Consider the following 19666-nt stretch of genomic DNA (forward strand, 5'->3'; position numbering starts at 1 on the left):
GCGGGCCGGCTGGCTGGCGGGGGCGCGCTCCGCCGGGGGTCCCCGGCCCGGGGCGTCCTCACGCGGCCTGGCGGGCGGGCTGCGGGCCGGGCCTCCTCGGGAGGCGCTTGGGCCGGGCCGGGCCGGGCGGGCCGGGAAGGGGCGGGGGTTGGGGAGGAGAAGAGGACCCGCCCTGCCCACGGCTGCCGCGACCGCGCGTGGCCTGCTCGGGCAGGCCCCCTCCCCGTTGCCCCGGGCAGGTGGGTGCGTGCGCCCCGGTTTGCCTCAGTTTCCTCATCTGCAAAGGCGGGATGCCCAGGCTTTTACCCCTTCCCCGCCCCCCTTGGAGGGGCCCGGACGATGCCGCCCCCGTCGGTCTAGGGCCTGGCCCGTGACTTTGGTGGGGTGCGTGCGTGGGGGGCACTTCCTGGTGTCCCGCCCCCAGGCCGCGAAGCCTGTGGCCCCTCTTGGCGTGCTGTTTGCGCGGGTTACCAAGGAAACCAGCGATGACAGATAATAAATCGCATCTACGTTTTCTGTCACCTTTCCTTAAGCCAAGTTGACTGCCCCCAGGGAGGGGAGCGCCCACGTGAGACGAGCCCCACGCAGGCCGGCCCCTTTTCTGTCTGCAGGCAGCACTGATTGGGCGCTAACTGAGTGCCTGGCACTGCTGGTCCTGCCCTCGGGAGCTCACATTCCCCTCGGGGAGACGACTTGCACGGAAATGAAATAAACTGCTCTTGGTTCTGTTGGGCAGGGGGGAAGCCAGCCACAGGGCCCCAGCTGTCAGCATTTATTAGGTGCCCACGGTGGTCTGGGCACTGGGCTAAGTGTGAGATGGCTGTCCCTGCAGTTTCTAGGCCGGAGAATTGCCTGGAGCATGAAGAGGGTGCCTCGTTGGACCATCTGGCCCAACCCCCCCCCCTTATTGGACAGAGGAAGAAACTGAGGCCCAAGGAAAGTTGAGTGAATGGCAGGATTCAAATCCAGGTCTTCAACGTGTTATGCTCTTTTCACTGCATTTATGATGTTTGTAAAGCACTTTAAACTGCAGACTTTAAAGACAGACCTTTTTTTAATGCCTGATTGTACTCCCAACTCAAGGCCTCTTAACATTCCTCATTTCTTTAAAGTTTCAGCTAAAGTGCCCAGTCAGCCAGCATTTATCTAGTGCTTACTGTGTGCTTGGAACTGTGGTTTGAAAGGCAGTCACTATCCTCAAGGACCTTGGGGTGATGAGGGGAGGGAGGGGAAGAGAAACAGCAAATAAATGGGTAAACCCAAACACAGGTACCAGCCTAGAGGTTATTTTGATATGCAGACGGGCCTTCAGGAGGCCTGTCCCGATGCTCTTGCAAGTGCCTGGCCTTTTGGTCCTAGAATGCAGGCCTCTTCAGGGCAGAGACTCTTGTTTTTTGTGCCTGGGACCCAGTGACAGCTTAATAAATGCTTTTTGGATGATTATATGGGAGCATAGATTTAAAGCTGGAGTAAACCCCAGAGACTATCTTGCTGAGCTCATTTTTACAGATGAAGAAGCTGAGACCAAGGGACATTAGGTGACCAACGGGTCCTGTTAGAGGTGTCATTTGAAGCCAGGTGCTTTGACTCTATTGGGTACCCATTACACTGCCCCAGGCTGGTTTAGTAGATTAATGAAGAGCTCCATGGTAGGTACAGTCAGATTTCAGCACAGGTGGAGGTCTTTGCGGTTAGGTGAAGCACGGTTTCTGCCTGACACATAGAAGGCTTTTAATAGAATGCTTGGTAAGTGAATGAATCAGCAGCGGTGGGTAGGTTAGAGTGAGATACCATGGTTGATGGTACCAGCATAGGCACTATAGTTTAGGGATTTAGAGGAGCAGGACTTAGTGGAGTTTAACAGTTTACAGGAATGTTAGAGATCATTTGGAGTGTATGTAGTATGTATTATTATTATCTATTTCAGGGGCACTCAGGGTGAAGCATTTCACCCTTGTGTTTTCTAATAAAGTGGAAAAAATAATTTTTATTGTGGGGGAATGATGCACATTTTTTGTTGAAGGACTTTGAAATACTTTATCTTTGATGAAAGGTGCCAGAAGAATATAAAATACATTTTATAAAATCATGTTTTAAGATTAGTAAAAATTTCAGTCATCAGCATATTTGGAATTTTCTGTTATCAAATTAAGCCTTTTTTGTTTCTAGTGCTTTTAGATCTGAGCATAATTAATGTATAAGCTTTCATATGTAATTTTATGGAAATCTCATTTTTTTACCATCAATAGTAAAACATGAGGTTTTATTATTACATAAAAGTAATACATAAAAGTAAACAAATATGAATAGTTTAGAAAGGGCATTAAAATCATCATGCCACATTCTTTTCTGTGAAATAGTAGAAAGAGCTCTTGTTGCCTTCTTACCAGTGCTGTTGACATGTAGTGATTCAGATTTTGTTTCTCTCCAAATCATTGAGAGCTGCCGACAGATAAAGAGCCTTATGTGGGTGATTATTTTCAGGTTTGCTTTCTGAAGTGGTGATTCTCTAGAAATCTTTAGCTGTGGTAGTACTAGTTTCTGGCAATACGGAAGCCCTGAAAGTTGGCCGGTAATAAAATGTTTAGAGTTGTTTGTATTATTGGGACCAGATTCTGTCAGTTATCAAGATCTTGACTTCAAAACAAATGAAGGGAGTTTGCCACGTTGGGGATAAGGAAGAACTCTTCTCTTAGCCCATGAATGAGGAAAATTCAGTAAATGATACTATTTACAAAATTAGCTTGTGCTAATTCCTCAAGCAAAGCCTTGTAAAGATCATTTTTCGAAGGGATTTGGGGAAGTTACTGACAGTAGTTTCTCTAATTTGCAATTTCCCCAAATCTGCTGTATGCCTTTATTGTTAATTACAATATAGTTAAATTTCATTATATACAGTAAGGCTAACTTGAAATAGTTGAAGTAGGCACATGTGAATTAATGCAAGGTATGAATGCTTTGTTGCTTAGGAATGCTGCTTTATTTTAGTCCTCTCCAGGCTGCACTCCAGATTGTTGCAGCTGTGTTCGACACCTCTAGATTAGATGATCTCTATTCAGAGATGCTGTGATTTTTATCAGGGGTCTTAAGGCCTTCGTCCTGTAATCTATTTATAGATATCACTTTGCTTTTAAAAAAAAATTCATTGATAATGCAGAGATGAATGTGCCATTCTTTGAGTTACTCAAATTCTGAATTATTGAAGTATGACTCCGCGTAGAATTTTGTATGCAGAGTGGTATTGGTGGATGTCTGTTCTGTTTGGGCCTTGCTAAACTCCTAACAGCACATGTCATTTTTTGGAGTAATTAGGTCGTGTTTAAAGCATGTGGATGGCATCAGGTATTGGCCTAACATCCGTTCTTTGTGTTCTTTGCTAGTTTCAAGGAGCATCACCCAAGTATGGATAATGAAGCAAACCCAGGCACGTCATCCGTGTCTACCGCTCCTAGCAGTGCAGCCACTACCACCATCAGCACTTCCTCCTCCAGAACACCACAACCACAGATCTCTGTTTATAGCGGCTCTGACCGACACGCCGTACAGGTATGCCGGAAATGGTGAGGGAGAGGAGGCATTGGGGGCAGGGAAGGCAAGGTATACATGTTCTCCACTTCTCACAGTAGGTCTCGAGGATGCTTTCACATGTCCTGAGACTAGTAATACTTATAAATACGAAGCTTGTAGTGTTGGGGAAAGCTAGAAAAGTTAGGGCTTGAGAAGGCCAACTGATCTGTCAGATCATGAGGCACTCTCAGTCATTGCTGGGTCATTCTAGGGGTGTAAGTTTAGTCCTAGAGGGTGAGAAATTCACACATATTCCTAGCTGTTTGGAGTATTCTCTTTGGACCTAACCCTCTCTCTAAATTCATACTCTGAAAAAAGCCCTTGCTTTCAGGAGTGATCTTTTCAGTCCCTAATAAGATATTCCAGGACTTTTTAGTGAGATTTCATAATCTCTAGGGAAATTCCTAGCGTTTTGACCAAATTAAGATTCTTTCTTCCTCATCTCTACATTAGCCTTTACTTCATGGATTCTCCTTAATTGCATTGCAGTATGGAACCAAGTCATTTCCCTGGAGGAAGTTAGTCTCTGGTTAAGAGAGGATGTCTGGTGTCAGGGTTTGAGGTTACTCTCCCTGCTCTGATTAAGCACCAGAGATTTTGGAGCGACATTAGGGTGCCCTGGAAGGCCAACTGAATGTCAGTGGCTTTGGGGAGTAGGCACTTTAAGCCCTGATTCTTCACTAAGGCAAATTTCCTCAGGGAAGACAGTACCCGAATGTTGGAGCAGACTCTGGCATGTGACATTTTAATTTGCCAGTTTGTTCTGAGAAACACAGCTTCCCTAAAGTTTTCATTTGACTCCAGGACAGGATTGTGTTAGAGGGTCTCTGAGTATGGGAGGAGCCACATGGTGTCAAGTGGGTTTTCTTGCCTGGTGGCTTCAGCCACCGTAACTAAGTAAAGACAATTTTTGGCTTTATGAGGAGCAATGGGAGTAGGTATCCATCTCTCTTCCCTAAGAATTTGAGAATAAGGTTTTTTGGCTCCACAGTTCAGAGTATTCTATCTGGGCCTTGACCTTCTTAGTTCAATTTATTTTGCCACCACAAGGTTTTTTTTTTTTTGTTTGTTTGTTTGTTTGTTTTTTGAGTTTGTCAGCACTTTTTGCTGTGATCTTGGACTCTTAAGTTCCCTTGCTGTGGCTTAAGGATTCAGTTGGGCACATAGTGACTTTGGTATATGGCAGCAGTGGATATCAGAAGCCATTAAGAACCTGGCTATTTCCTGCCAAAAAAGTGGGATTTTCTTTTTTCCTCTTTTCATGTGTGGCATGTGCCATTGATCCATTTGTTATATAAAGTTCTCAGGTTTTTTTTCTTTACCAATGGACAGATATATGAAGGAATGAATTAAATGTTCATAGTCACAAATAAAGTAATTTCTAAATGTTTCCTTTCAGTATGCCATCTTCATTAAATATATATATGGGATCAGTCTTGGTGAAGATTTTCTTTTTCTGTAAATAGTATTTTATTTTTTCCGATTACCTGTAAAGATAGTTTTCGACATTCATTTTTTATAAATTTTGAGTTCCAAATTTTTTCACTCTTCCATTCCACCTCCCCAAGACGACAAGCAATCTGATATAGGCTATACATGTGCCATCATGTGAACGTATGTCCACGTTAGTCATGTTGTGAAAGAAAAATCAAAACAAAAGGGAAAAGCCACAAAAAAACAAGAAGTGAAAATAATAGGCTTTGCTCTACATTCAGACTCCATAGTTCTTTCTCTGAATGTGGATAGCATTTTCCATCATGAGTCTTTATCATCATGGATCATTGTAATGCTGAGAAGAGCTAAGTCTATCAAAGTTGGTCACGGCACAATGTTGCTGTTACTGTGTATACTGTTCTCCTGCTTCTGCTCACTTCACTCCACATCAGTTCATGTAAGTCTTTCTACGTTTTTCTGAAATCTGCCTGCTCCTCATTTCTTACAGCACAATAGTATTCCATTACATTCATATACCACAACTTGTTCAGCCATTCCCCAATTGATGGGCATTCCCCTCGATTTCCAATTCTTTGTCACCACAAAAAGAACTGCTATATTTATTTTTGTACATGTGGGTCCTTTTCCCCTTTTTTATGATCTCTTTGGGATACAGTAGTGGTATGGCTGGGTCAAAGGGATTGCGCAGTTTTATAGCCCTTTGGACATAGTTCCAAATTGCTCTCCAGACTGGTTGGATCAGTTCATAACTCCACCAACAATGCATTAGTGTTCCGATTTTCCCACATCTTCTCCAACATTTATCATTTTCCTTTTCTGTCATATTAGCCAATCTGATAGGTGTGAGATGGTACCTCAGAGTTGTTTTAATTTGCGTTTCTCTAATCATTAATAATTTAGAGAGCATTTTTTCATATAACTATAGATAGCTTTAATTTCTTCCTCTGAAAACTACCTGTTCATATCCTTTGACCATAAATTAGTTGGGAAATGACTTGTATTCTTATAAATTTGATTCAATTCTGTATATATTTGAGAAATGAGGCCTTTATCAGAAACACTTGCTATAAAAATTGTTTCCCAGCTTTCTGCTTTCCTTCTAATCTTAGTTGCGTTAATTTTGTTTGTGTAAAAACTTTTTAATTTAATGTAATCAGAATTATCCATTTTGCATTTTATAATGTTCTCTATCTCGTTTGGTCTTAAATTCTTCCCTTCTCCATAGATCTGACAGGTAAACTATTCCTTGCTCTCCTCATTTGCTTGTCTTGGTATCTTGATGAAATATTTTGCTTTAAATCACAGTAGCTGCAACAGAGGGAATGTTTGAGAACCTGTTTTTAACAATAATAAATGCATCTGCTGAGTAACTTTAAATTGTAGAAATTAGGGAGCCCTGTTACTGTGTAAGCACAAGGAGATTTTAGGAGAAGTTCATTGCAGTGAGTATTCTGTGAGTACTGGGAAAATACTGGAGGAGTGCACATTTTAACAACAAAATGGATTTCTTGACATTTGACGTCCTACTTTCAGACCTCTCTGGTGTGGTTTGACTTCTGTCTGTTACTCCCCCTTCCCAGGTCATTCAGCAGGCCTTGCACCGCCCCCCCAGCTCAGCGGCTCAGTACCTCCAGCAGATGTACGCGGCCCAGCAACAGCACCTCATGCTGCACACGGCAGCTTTGCAGCAGCAGCACTTGAGCAGCTCCCAGCTCCAGAGCCTGGCGGCTGTGCAGGTGAGATGGACATTAGCAGAGAGCGTGCAGGAACACCTGGATCTTAGGAGTTTGGCGTTTACGTGTATCGTGTGACTCTTTCTAACAAGGGAGCAAATCGTGTGAGATTTTACAAATAGGATGGACATGAGTGTCATTGTATGTGTGTGACTTTTACCTTGCTTTTTATTTCCATTTGAGTGGCATGATTATATCAGTCGTGTAGCAGAGCTTGGGCTTCAGCAGGAAATATTTCAGGGCTATCTAAGCTGTGCTTGCAGTCACAAGAACATAATTTGTCATTTAAGCATTTTTGATAAGTGTTTCCATTATTATTAGGCTAGAGCCTAATGATCTTTTTTAATAAACATCATTGTGCATAGAGCCCTAAACCATCTCCCCAGGTGCATGTGACAGATCTCAGTTGCTGAAACATCTAAAAATGTATATGCTTCGCACAGCCACAGATCCCCAGTTGCTCCTGCTTCTTGGTAGGGTTTCTTTAAATCACAGAATGTCCCTGTGGTGGCTCGCACAGCTCTCGTTTCTTTGTCAGGTCAGTGATGGAGCAGTAGAGTCATAGCCTATGTGAGAGTGTAACTGACAGCCGGGAATTTACAGTGGTGTGGCCATTCCAGTGTGGCTGAGAAAGACAAACTGCTCCTTCCATCTTCCTGTTTTTTATTTTGTTAGTCAGAAGCTTGAACCATGCTAGCCTTAAAGGGAATTCATGTAGCTTAGACTTCTGTACTTTTTTTTTTGGTTTGCGTCATTGACTCAGTGCCAATAAAGGGTTTAACTTCAGTTTATAAGAAACATTTTACTTGCTCTTTTAGGCAAGTCTGTCCAGTGGGAGACCATCTACATCCCCTACAGGGAGTGTCACACAACAGTCAAGCATGTCCCAGACATCTGTAAGTGTCCTTAATTGTTTCCTGGCATTAAATATTTTAATTATTAAATTTTCCAAAAATAAAACATTGTTTAACCCTCACAGAACTTAGTGGAACGCTCTTTGAGGAATAGATATGTAATAACAAGTTTTTGAAGGAAAAACACCTGCCAGAAGTTGGTAATTGATGTTTTTTGAGACATTAGTTTCAAAACTGGCTTTTTTTTTTTTTGAGTTTTCTGTAGGTGATTATTTCTCAAATGACACAAAAATCTGCATTTTTGAACTGTTACCCTTTTTTATTGATTACTTCTTGATTCCATGTATTAAAACTAATTAGTCAGAATTTATGGAGAGCCCATTATATATGGAGCACTGTAATAGGCAATAATACCCTGCTTTTATTTATTTAATTGTGTGTCATGTTCTGCGTAAGTAAATACATATAACTAACTTTGTGTAATTGATATTTTTAAAGTATACCTTTAATTTTTTAACTTAGTTAAATCATTTGACTCAGACTTGCAAATTTCTTCTTATATACTGTGCCTGAGAAAGCTATAATTCATTCTGTCAATGAATTGTAATTATGTAATTATAAATGAATTAATGAAATAACAATAAACAAAAGAGTTAATAGTAAAGAAGACTGTTCTACTTTACTATTTAAATATATAGCTTTGCGAGATGGGGGACAAAATTGTTTAGATAATTAGGGAGCTATTAGCAGTTTGGTTTTTTTTTGAGATTGACTTAAATAGGTTACAATAATAAGCTATAAAAGAATTCAGGAGGTATTAGAGCTCTAGTTGTGTAAGGATATGCCCTATAGTGACCAGACATTCTGCATTCACCAGATGCTGAACCAGTAGTGGCTATTAGTCTGACATTTTCTAGCTGAAAATTCCATGTAGTAAATGCTACTTTATGGTTTCTTTAGAGTAGCAGGACATTTGCAGTTACCATGAAATTATTACCTTATGATATGAAAAAATTAGTTATGAGTTGAAGGTATATAGTCTTGCTAAGAAAATAAAAATTTTAGGTAAAATGGAGAATTCAACCCTAAGCACTACTACAGTTCTGATTATTGATCTGTATATAACGTGTCATTGGGAACTATGGAAAGGGCTGGTAGACATGTCTTTGAACTAGTAAAAGGAAAATTACAAGTTTATTGTCCTGTGAAACTGCATAATAGAATGAATTTGAGTGTGTATGTGGAGGGATGTCTTCTTTGAGAACTCAATCACTGTTTATATCCTTTGACCATTTTTAATCTACTGGGGGAAAACTCTTCTAGATTTGAAACTGTTCCTTATATATCTTGAAAATGAGAGTTTTGTCAATGAAGCTTGCTTCAAAGGTTTTTTTCCAGGTACTTGTTTCACTTCTAATTTTAACTGCATTAGATTTCTTTGTGCAAAACCTTTTACATTTTATGATAATCAAAATTGTCCCTTTTATCTTGTGTGATCCTCTCTTTCACTTATGTAGCCATGAACTCTTCCCTATCCAAAGCTCCAGCTTCTCTGATTTGTTTATGATGTGACCTTTTATATCCAGGTCATATATCCATTTGGAGCTTCTCTTGATATAAAGTGAATGTATATAGTATGATAGCGTAAACCTTATTTTTGCCCAACTACTGCCCAGTTTCTCAACAGTTTTTGTCAAATAATCCTTTCCGAAGTAATTTGGTCTTCAGGTATATTTAGCACTGTGCTACTTCACTATGTTTGTTTGCTTCTGTGTGTTACATACTGAATCTACTGCACTGATTGACCTCTCCTTTTTAGCCAGCACCAAATAGTTTTAATGGTCACCACTTTGTAGTACAATTTGAGATCTGGTAGGGGTAGACTTCCTCCCCCCCACCCTTTTTTTATGATTACCCTTCCTTGAGGTAATTGGCCTTTTGTTCTTCTCTATGAATTTTGGTATTGTTTTTCATTTTCTATTTTTCCTTATCATTTTTCTTTAAAATATTTCTTTTGATTTGTTTGATTTTTATGGCACTGAGCAAGTAAATTAATTTAGATAAGATTGCCATTTTTATTATATTGGTTTGACCTACACATGAGTAATGAATGTTTCCAGTTATTTAGATCAGTCTTTATTTCTGCAAAGAGCATTTTATATTTGGAATCACATAGTTCCTAGGTTCATCTTGGTAGATATGCTTCCAGATATTTTATATCTTACATAGTTATTTCAAATGGAATTTCTCTTTTTAGCTCTTATTGTTGGGTTTTATTGGTATTATACAGGAATGCTGATGATTTATGTGAATTTCTTTCTGCAACTTTGCTGAAGTTATTGTTTTACTTTTTAGTTGACTCTCCAGTTTTTCTAAATAAATCATATCATTTGCAAAAAGTGATAATTTTGTTTCCTCTTTGCCTATGTGTATGTATCCCCTTGATTTCTTTTTCTTATCTTATTGCTGTAGCTATCATTTTTAGCAATTTATTAAATAGTGGTGATAATGGACATCCTTACTTTACCTCAGTCTTATTAGAAAGGCCTCTGACTTTCTCCATTACCTATATTGTTGGCTCTTACGATAGGTATTATCTACTATATATAAAGACAAGTCTGTTTATTCTTATGCTTTCTAGAGTTTTTAATAGAAATGGCTCTTCTATTTTGTCAGAAGCTTTCCCAGCACCTTTTGATATGATCATATTGTTGTTATTGTCTATATTATTAACATGGTTCATTTATAATCTTCCTTAAGTTAAATCAGTGCTACCATTCTTGGTATAAATTCATCCCGGTCATAGTGTATAATCTTTCTGATAGGTTGTTGTAGGTACTTGCTAATATTTTATTTAAAATGTTTGCATCAGTGTTCCTTAGAGGTATTGTGTATAGTTTTCTTTCTGTGTCTATCCTTGGTTTAGGTATTGAGACCACACTTATATCATAGGATGAAATTGAAAGAATGCCTTATTTTCTTGTTTCTTTGTGCAGTGATTTTAAGCCTCTTCTTGATTCTCCCTGAAATGAAAGTGCATCTTTTTGCTGTGAGGCTTGCAGTCATAGAAAACCACCATCTTAGAAGAATTATAGTTGAAGGTTACCCAGAGGGCAATAAATAGTTATGTAGTAGACTTGATTAATCTTGAATAAACATTACTGACCAAGAATTACCCAATAAAACTGGTGTAAAGGATGTCACCACACATAGTTGACTAGAAGGAAAGGTGGGCCAGTTGTATGGCAAGAGCAGACAGTGTATAAGCATGACTCTCATCCATCTAATGTCAGGAGAATTAGAGAAGGCCTCTAGCCTGGAGGTGCTTTATGGGAACACACTGGGTGAGAGTTGTACAGAATGAAAGGTTATGGATGCTTGTGATCTGCACCCTGGAAGGGGGTGTCCACCTGGCTGAGAACATGGCTCCATCAAAGTCTGCCGTCTGAGTGCTGCCTTGATGTCTTATCTTGGTATGGAGATACAATCCTGGCTTCACGAGCACTAAGTCAGTGGAGTTCAATCCCTAGCTGCTCCTAAAATAGAAAGACTGAGTTTGGGCCTGAGAACAGTTACCATCATGAATTAATCAGACAGCATATAAAGCAAAGATCAGTAACATCACTAGAAAAGCATGGCATACTTTTATTATTTCAAAAGATCTATGGTTTCATCAACTTTCTCTACCAGTACATCTTGCAAGTCTTTCATAAATTAATGGGACCTTCCAGAACTCATTCCCTAGCGGCCATTCTTCTTGTGAATAAACCTCTCTGAGTTTAACTAGGTGGGGTCTAGCTAGTTTAATGCAGCTAGAAATGGTTGAAGGCCCTTCTTCATGATTAATCAGAGAAGGAAAACAGAGGATTCCTTCAGGTCATTATGTGATTTGTGAGGCCTGGTACACTTAATTTCATGATACTTGGTTTTTGAGACCATGTAGTGACTTAATTAGAATCTCATTTATAGCTGAATGATGACCTTGGGCAGCTCATTGAGCATCTTTGCCTTTTGATAACCTCATTTATAAAATGAGAATTTGAACTAAACTACCTTCAATATCTATTCTAACTAAAAAAATTGGTGATTATTTGACTGTCCATTGAACAGTATGTGTGGAACAGACCATGTAATGATGAGTTCTATAGCCCATCAACTAGAAAATTCACTTACATAATTTCTTTATTATTCTTTGTGCCTAGTCTTTGGTTCATAAGATCAGAGAATCATAGATTTAGAGCTGCTTATCTGTGCATGATATGAGGGGTGTTTTCTTATTGCCCAGAATGGAGTCACAGGGACAACTTTGGGGCCTCCTTCTAGTGGTGGTCCTTCTGGGGTGCCTAGTGACGTTGCTGCCCCTAGAAATCATGTAGCATGTTCTGTTGGCTATCTGTTATTGCCCAGCACTCTGTGAAATGCTTTGAGGGACATGAATGTGGTAAGTACAAGTCCCTGCCCTCCAGAAGCTGATGATCCATTTGAGGAGACAAGACTAAAACCAAGAAACAATGAGAAGGTACTATAAGAAATGGCAGCGCCTGGCACAGCACTGGTCACCTCGTAGGCCCTCCTTTGGTCACCCCCTCCTCACCATCGTTTGTATTACTTTGTATATATTTTGTATTAGCTTATATGTCAGTAGGCCATAAACACGGAGGGCCTGCTATGTGCTGGGCACAAAGAAAGGTAAGAGATAGTCCGTGCTTCGAGGGAGCTTGCAGTGTAATGGGGAGAGACAGCATGCAGCCACCTAGGTTCAAAGGAGATACGTACGGGATAAATGGGAAACAAGCAAAAGAGGGGAAGCACTAAAATTAAGGGAGGTTGGGAAAGGTTCCCTACAGAAGGTAAGGTTTTAGCTGAGACTTCAAGGAAGCAAGAAAGCCAGAAGTTGGGGATGAGGAGACAGAGTATTCCAGGCATGAGAGACAGCTAGTTAAAAATACCGACGGGGGAGGTGGAGTGTCTTATTCAAGTAACAGCCAGCAGGATCACAGAGTATTTGGGGTGATGTAAAGTGTAAAAAGACTGGAAAGGGAGGAGTGGGCCAAGTTATGAATTTTATGTTTGTCTCTGGAGGTGAAAGGGAACCACTAGATCTTAACTGAGTAGGGGTTAACATGGTGCTTTAGGGAAATCACTGACAGCTGAGTGGAAAGTGGAATGGAGTGGGGAGAAACTTGGGCCAGGCAGACCCACCAGCAGCTATTTGGCTAGTCCAGGCATGAGGGGACGAGAGCCTGCAGTAGGCTGGTGAGAGTGTCGCAGGAGAACAGGGGGTATGTGCGAGAACAGTTAGGAAAGTGAAATCTTCAGACTTTAGCAACACATTGACTGTTGGGGGCAAGGCGGGGCAGGGATGAGTGAGTGAGGATTTGAGGATGACATCTAGGTAAGTGTGTAGGTGTGGGTGACCAGGAGGATGGTGGTACCCTCAGGGAGGGGAGGGTTTTTGGGAAAAGATAGTGAGTTCAGTTTTGGACATGGTGAGTTTAAGGTATTTACAGGCTGTCTAGTTCAAGATGTCCAGGAGGCAGTTGAAGACGAGACTAAAGGTCAACAGTGAGATTAGGGCTGGATGCATAGATTTTGAGAATCAGCTGCATAGAGAGGACTATTCTTTGGGAGCTGAAATAGTAAAGAGGGGAGGAGAAGAGGGCCTGGGCCAGACCCCTGAGGGGCACCTAGGGTCAGAGGGCATCATCTGGAGGAGTCTCCAGCAAAGGAGACAGGAGGAGCGGTCAGATACAAAGGTGAAGAACCCAGAGAAACAAGTGTCCCAAAACCTGGAGAGAAGAGAGGGTCAACAGGGAGGTCAGGGAGAATGAAGACTTGAGAAAAGGCCCCTGGATTTGGCCACTTTGTGCAGAGAGCAGTTTGAGCTGAAAGAAGGCAGAGGCCAGACAGAGTTAAGAAGAGAATCAGAGAAATGGCTAGGATTTGCATAGGGGGCATTCTGCCGTGGGAATTGAGGCCATCATCCTGAGAGGCCCAGCTGAGGAGATGGCATTAGGTGTGGTTTCCTCAAAAAATGGATGCTGTCCTCATGGCCCACTAGGAAGAAGGACCTCATCAATATGGCTTAACTCATTTTAATGATTTGGATCTCCACATCTTCTAGCACTTAATCTTTCTTCTAGCCCACAGGTCTGAGACTCCATTTACTCCCCCAGTTTTTTTTTAGTTGGCTGAGGAACGTGTTTTTAAAATCATTATTATGCTTGGTGGTAGAATTCCTTGCATTGCCCAGAGATGTCAGAATTTGGGGGGGGGGTGGACCCAGACTTCTTTTTATTTGTTTTGTTTTTTTTAGGCAATTGGGGCTAAATGACTTGCCTAGGGTCACGCATCTAATAAGTGTCAAGTGTTTGGTCTGAGACCGGATTTGAGTTCAGGTCCTCCTGACCTCAGGGCCAGTACTCTATCCACTGCGCCACCTAGCTGCCCCTACCAGACTTCTTTTTAGTTAATCACTTGACTTGATAAGAAGCAGACTAACCTTTCTTTACTACGTATTCTTAGACGGAGAATCCTCTTAAGAAGTTGCTAGGTGAAAGACATTAAAGACAAGAAAGATCTGTTAAGTCAGTAATGGATAGAGTTGCTGGGTCTGGGGTCAAAAAGACCTGAGTTTCCATTCAGCCTTGGTAGCTGTGTGACCCTGGGCATGGCCCTTAACTTCTCTGATTCGGTCTCCTCAGCTGTAAAATGAGCTGGAGAAGGAAATGGCAAACCACTCCAGTATCTTTGCCAAGAAAGCCCCCAAATGGGGTCATGAAGAGTCGGACACAACTGAATGAACAACAGTGTCCAGAAGGAACATACTAAGTTATCATGGTTTTATTTACTCAGATCCTTAAAGCATCATAATATCGATGACAGTATCCCAGAAATCAGTTGCCTGGTGAAGGGATCTAATTAGAAAATGAGTTTAGGAAACTAAAGCATCTTTTTCCAAGTTTTACTTATACTTGGAAATTTCATTTCTCCTGGCTGTATCAGCATCTTGATATCTGGATAATGTTTTGTTATTTTTGCCAATACCAAAACCTTCTGTATGGAGTATAATGTTGTGTAATGAAAAGCTTATTTTTTCTTTTGCCATCGTCTTTGTTATCACACAAAAGTCATTTAGTATCTAGTTGATAAGCCGCAGTATCATTTTTTTTTTACCTCTTGACATTCTGTAGAGGATTGTACTAGCATTTTCATGTATTTATAGTGTACTAGAAATTTTCAGTTCCTAATTCTTTTCTTGCCTCTGTGATACTGTATTGTGAACTTATTCATCAAATTTATATAATTGGCAACATAAAATACTTGGAACTATTTTTCTTAAATTAGCACCAGGCTATTTTTTAAAAATCATAGTTAAAAACTGCCTTTGGACAGTAATCTGTTGGATAGTAATTAAATTTCTTGATTATATTCAGTTTTATTTTTTCTCTGAAAAATAGCAATTTCATTTTCTGTTGAGTTTTGGATCTGAAGTTTTTACTAATCACATCCATGTGTATATTTTTGTACGTGAGTGGCTCTGAAAGTCACAGAATCTTAGTGTTGGAAAGAACCTTAGAAGTCATAGAATTAAATTTTGAGCTAAATGGGATCTTGGAGATAGCTAGTTCAGCCTCTTAATTTTACAGATGAGCAAATTGAGGCCAGAGAGATGAAGGGATTTGTAGCTAAATAGGGAATGAGTTGCACAGCCAAGATTTGAACTCGGGCCTTCTTGCTCCAAATCCAGTGTTCTTTCTCCTGTACTGTGCTGATTTGCCAGCCCTACTTCTGATGTAGGAATCCTTTCTCCAAGGCCCTAACAAGTGATCACCAGCCTTTGCTTGATAACACCTCGTGATGGGGACACTCACCACCTCCCAAGGGGACACAGGCTCTTTTGCCTAGATGAGGGTCTTTATTATGTTCCCAGCAAGGGCCTGTGCTCTGGATTTTGGAGGCCCCAGAGTGAGTTTTATCCCCATCATCCCCCAGTCCTCTCTCTTCACGGCCAGCTATCCCTGACCTCTTTCATGTGGTCCTGTGTGACATGCTTTTGAGTCTTGCCACCTCCCTGCTGACTTTGTGCATCCAGTTAGTTTGCCTTTTGTAATCTAGAAGAGTGCTCGAGGTCCTCATCTCCTGAAAAGGGCCCCGCCTCCAGGTCCAGAGTGGTCAGATGCTGTGCTCTCAGTGAGTGGCCAGGCACTCCTGCTCTGTTTGCCTTGGTCTGCATTTTATCTTCTTCCTTCCCGTCATCCGGCCAGTCTGGGATTCTCCCACAGCCCCAACCCTCGGGGGTATTTGTGTGACTCTGTCCGGATGCTCTCTGGTGTGCTTCCAGCTTCCGATTGGGGTAATTTTTCCGGGTACATGCCCTTTTAAAAAATAGATTCTTTCTGTTTCTGCATCACATTTATTTTTGACTCTCTCTCCTTCCCACTGCCCTCTCATACTTAGGTTGACAAGCCTCTCTCCAGCTCTTATGAGGCGTGCTGCTTTTCTGGCCAAGGTACCAAAATTCTGGTGTCTTGAGCTGTCAGCCGAGACCAGGAACTTCATCTCGACTAAAATGCCTTTCTCTGTCCTCCCCTTTTGGGTGCTGCTCCTCCCGGCCTCCCCTGGGGCTGCATGTTCTGTGGGGATGCTTTGCAGATTCAGCGTACTTCCCCACTCAAATAGCCAGAATCGATGGGGGGCTAGCAGACTCTCCATCATCCTGGACCAGCGTGCTTCCTGCTTGCCTGTGTCTCCTCCAGTGTGTGGCTGCCTGGGCGCCTTCCTCCTGGGTCAGTGAGAGCTGCGGCCTCCCCTTCCTCCCCGTCCTCGTGCACGTGGGCCAGCAGGCGCTTCAGGGATTCCTCATCTCTTTTGTGTAGCCATTGCCTCTTAACCATATCTTTAATCACTAATCACTTGATTGTTTTTTGTTCTGAAACCGATTTTGTTTTTGGTGGGGATTCCCTACTGAGGAGGGGGCAGCTAGGTGGTACAGTGGAGAGAGTACTGGGCCTGTACCAGGAAGACCTGAGTTCAAATCTGGCCTCAGACACTTACCAGCTGTGTGATCCTGGGCAAGTCACTTCACCCTGTTTGCCTCGGTTTCCTCATCTGTAAAATGAGCTGAAGAAGGACACGACAAACCACTCCAGTATCTTTATCAAGAAAACCCCAAATGGGGTCACAGAAAGTCAGCCCTGACTGAACAAGCTAGTGAGGATGCCCCTTCTCTCAGTGCAGCCCATCAGTTATTTTGCACCTTTGATTCTTAAGCATGCGCGGGGGACGTTGGAGAGGTTAAGTGTGTTTAGACGAGGGCTGTAAGCCCCGCTCCTTCTCACTCTGAGACCAGTCTTCAGTTCATTCTCCTCAGGGTTGTTTTTTTGCTTTTTGCTAGGCAATTAGGGTTAAGTGATTTGCCCAGGGTCACACAGCTAGTAAATGTTGTGTGTTGTGTGTCTGAGACCAGATTTGAACTCAGGTCCTCCTGACTTCAAGGCCAGAGCTCTGCGCCACCTAGCTGCCCCCCTCAGGGTTTCTTATTCCCCAATTTCTGCTGTGAATCAGTTCTCTTACCCTGCAGAGGATTTCCTCTTCCTCTGGAATGAGCTAAACTGTACAGAAGCTTTCGTCAGGATATTACTTAGATACCATGCATAGTCAGCAGCTGCTTTGTGTAGATGTGTCTCTCTGTGGGGTGCAAAGGCTGCGGTTCTCAAGTGGTTCTAGAGCAGTGTGCGATTTTTTTTCCCTCTCTAGTTCAGAATCCCTTCCATTTGATAGAATATGCAAAAGTACTATTAACTAAATTACTGGGATGTTCTAGTTATTAAGTGGAATATTGAAATAATGATGTATCATTGTTTATAAAAGCAGGAAAAATGATATTTTAATCTTGAAGTTTAGGCATTTTATTTAAACATACTATTATTTTTCTTAAAAACTGACCTCGGTACTACCGAGTACATGCTATTACTTGCCTAGGTGCAAGTTTTACCTAATCTGGGGGACTACAGAAAGGATGGCCTCCCCTTGCACTAGAAAGTGTTTTTATTTTGTATTTTAACAAAGGGTTAAGGGGGGCCCTTTCTGAAACTTTATTTTGGGGGCCCACAATTTAAACTTCTATCATTGATTGCCTGGCTGTAGCTTGGTCTAGTTTTATCACTTCAAAGCAAAAGATTTGGCCTGTGACCAAATATTTTTTCTTCCTTAGATCAACCTCTCTACTTCTCCTACACCTGCACAGTTAATAAGCCGTTCCCAGGCTTCCAGTACTACCAGCAGCAGTATTACCCAACAGACTATGTTACTAGGGAGTACATCCCCTACCTTAACGGCAAGCCAAGCTCAAATGTATCTACGAGCTCAAATGGTAAGAGACGAGCTGCCAGAATCTGCAGTGTCCGTTTTCTTAGGTTGAAGACATTTCTAAAATGATTGGTGGGGGAGTTGTCCTCTTCTCTTCTAGGTGATGACAGATTTCAAGGAGCTTTAATAGTTTAAAAACATTTCAATCAATAAAATGCTGTTTAGACTTTTCATGTCTATTTTTTGTTTCTTTAAGCATTAAGCTCATAAAGTTATTGAAGGTAGAAAAGTTCCCCTTCAGATAGAAATGTGAATCTTTTTCAGGGAATAGAATTACTACAAATTTGGTTGGAAGTTTGGTGCTGCAAACAATGAGTACAGTTTGGGATTTGCAAATATTTCTTACCTTATCTCTTACTGTAAATCTTCAATCCAGGATGGAGTTTCCCTTGATAATTCTTGTAATTGATTATTTCCCATTTTATATTCTGCCAGTTGGTTTGGATAGCTAAAGATTTTATTCAACGAACATTTATTTAGCAGCTATTGTTGCTTAAAACAGATGCGAGGTACTGAGACCATATTGACCCATTATCAGTAAAGGGAGATTAATTACTCTTATAATATTGTCTTCCTTCCTTTGCCTAATCTTACAGTTTGATTGAGGAATTGAGAAGGTGGATTGTGTTTACCCTGGTGGCAAACTGCCTGAGACTTAGTGGTATATATGTTGTAGAAAGTGGGAAAAAGATATGTAGGCCGAAAACCCCACATCTTGATCCTCATGTCTCAGCCCCAGAGGCCACAAGAAACTTCCAGTCAAATTTCTAAGAAGAAGCAATTTTATCTGTCTTTACTATTCATAGATTATCACCATGGATTTATCAGATGTCTAGTTTTAGGATTTTGACTACATTTTGTATATATACAGTATTCTTTCTAGAAACATTAAGTTTATAGTTTTTAGGCTGTTCATAGTCAGATGTGGTTTTCATATATGTCATGGAATTTTAGTTTTACTTGTGAGGGTTATACTTTAATGTTAAAATTTCATTTAATTCAACATACTAAAGACATTTTATTGACAATTTAATATAAACAAAAAATAATGTTTTTGAGGTATTTTATGTTTATCTAAATATCAGTTCTAAAGTAAGATATTGACATAAACCTTGAAATAACCTGTTATTTCAGTACACTGTATCTAATAATTAGAAATAGGTTATAATTAATGGGGACTAACGTAACATTGAATAAAGTTCCCTACTGAAGAGGGATGGTGATAAGAAATTTACATTTGTCATTATCTTGTTACTTTTTTTTTTTAGAAGCCTTCTCGGGCTATGCTGTTGTATCATTTTAATGTTTCATTGTGGTACATAGTTCAGTAGTGACTTTTTCTGCATGTTTAGTCTTTAAAGTTACTTCATCCTAGATTGGTTCCGTCGTTCAAATCCTGGCTTGGCCTGGCCACTTTATAAGTTATGGGGCCTTGGGCCTATTACTTTCCCTCTCTGGCCCTCAGTTTTCTCCTCTGCAATATGGAAGATTTGGACAATAGGGTTCTAAATCTGTGATCATGGGAGGGCCCTGCCTCTCTCCACCCCCCAGAGACTTAGGCTAGAGTAGTGGGCAGTTGTCCTTTGTAGGAGAGATGACTGCAAAAGGGATTTTTTTTGGGGGGGGGGGAAGGGGGCGGAATTTTTTTCTGGATTTCTTGCACAGATTTAGTTTGTACTTGGGATC

At 41.1% G+C, this 19666-nt stretch overlaps 1 protein-coding gene across 6 annotated transcripts in view; it reads left to right on the forward strand.

Annotated features, from left to right (window-relative positions):
- Nucleotides 1-203: 203 nt before the first annotated feature.
- The window catches only part of PHC3 (polyhomeotic homolog 3), a 61555-nt gene continuing 42092 nt past the window's right edge, over nucleotides 204-19666 (forward strand). For 3 of the 6 annotated variants that reach the window (XM_027875967.1, XM_027875968.1, XM_027875970.1), the window contains exons 1-5: nucleotides 950-969; nucleotides 3381-3546; nucleotides 6603-6758; nucleotides 7574-7651; nucleotides 17826-17984. In XM_027875967.1, coding sequence (XP_027731768.1) covers nucleotides 950-969; nucleotides 3381-3546; nucleotides 6603-6758; nucleotides 7574-7651; nucleotides 17826-17984 — 579 coding nt within the window. Of the gene's footprint in view, nucleotides 240-949; nucleotides 970-3380; nucleotides 3547-6602; nucleotides 6759-7573; nucleotides 7652-17825; nucleotides 17985-19666 lie in introns of those variants that run through there. The other 3 variants (XM_027875971.1, XM_027875972.1, XM_027875969.1) reach the window with 2 other exon arrangements.

Source organism: Vombatus ursinus, unplaced genomic scaffold (genome assembly GCF_900497805.2).
Source record: "Vombatus ursinus unplaced genomic scaffold, bare-nosed wombat genome assembly UNPS02014810.1, whole genome shotgun sequence".
Lineage (NCBI taxonomy): Eukaryota > Metazoa > Chordata > Mammalia > Diprotodontia > Vombatidae > Vombatus > Vombatus ursinus.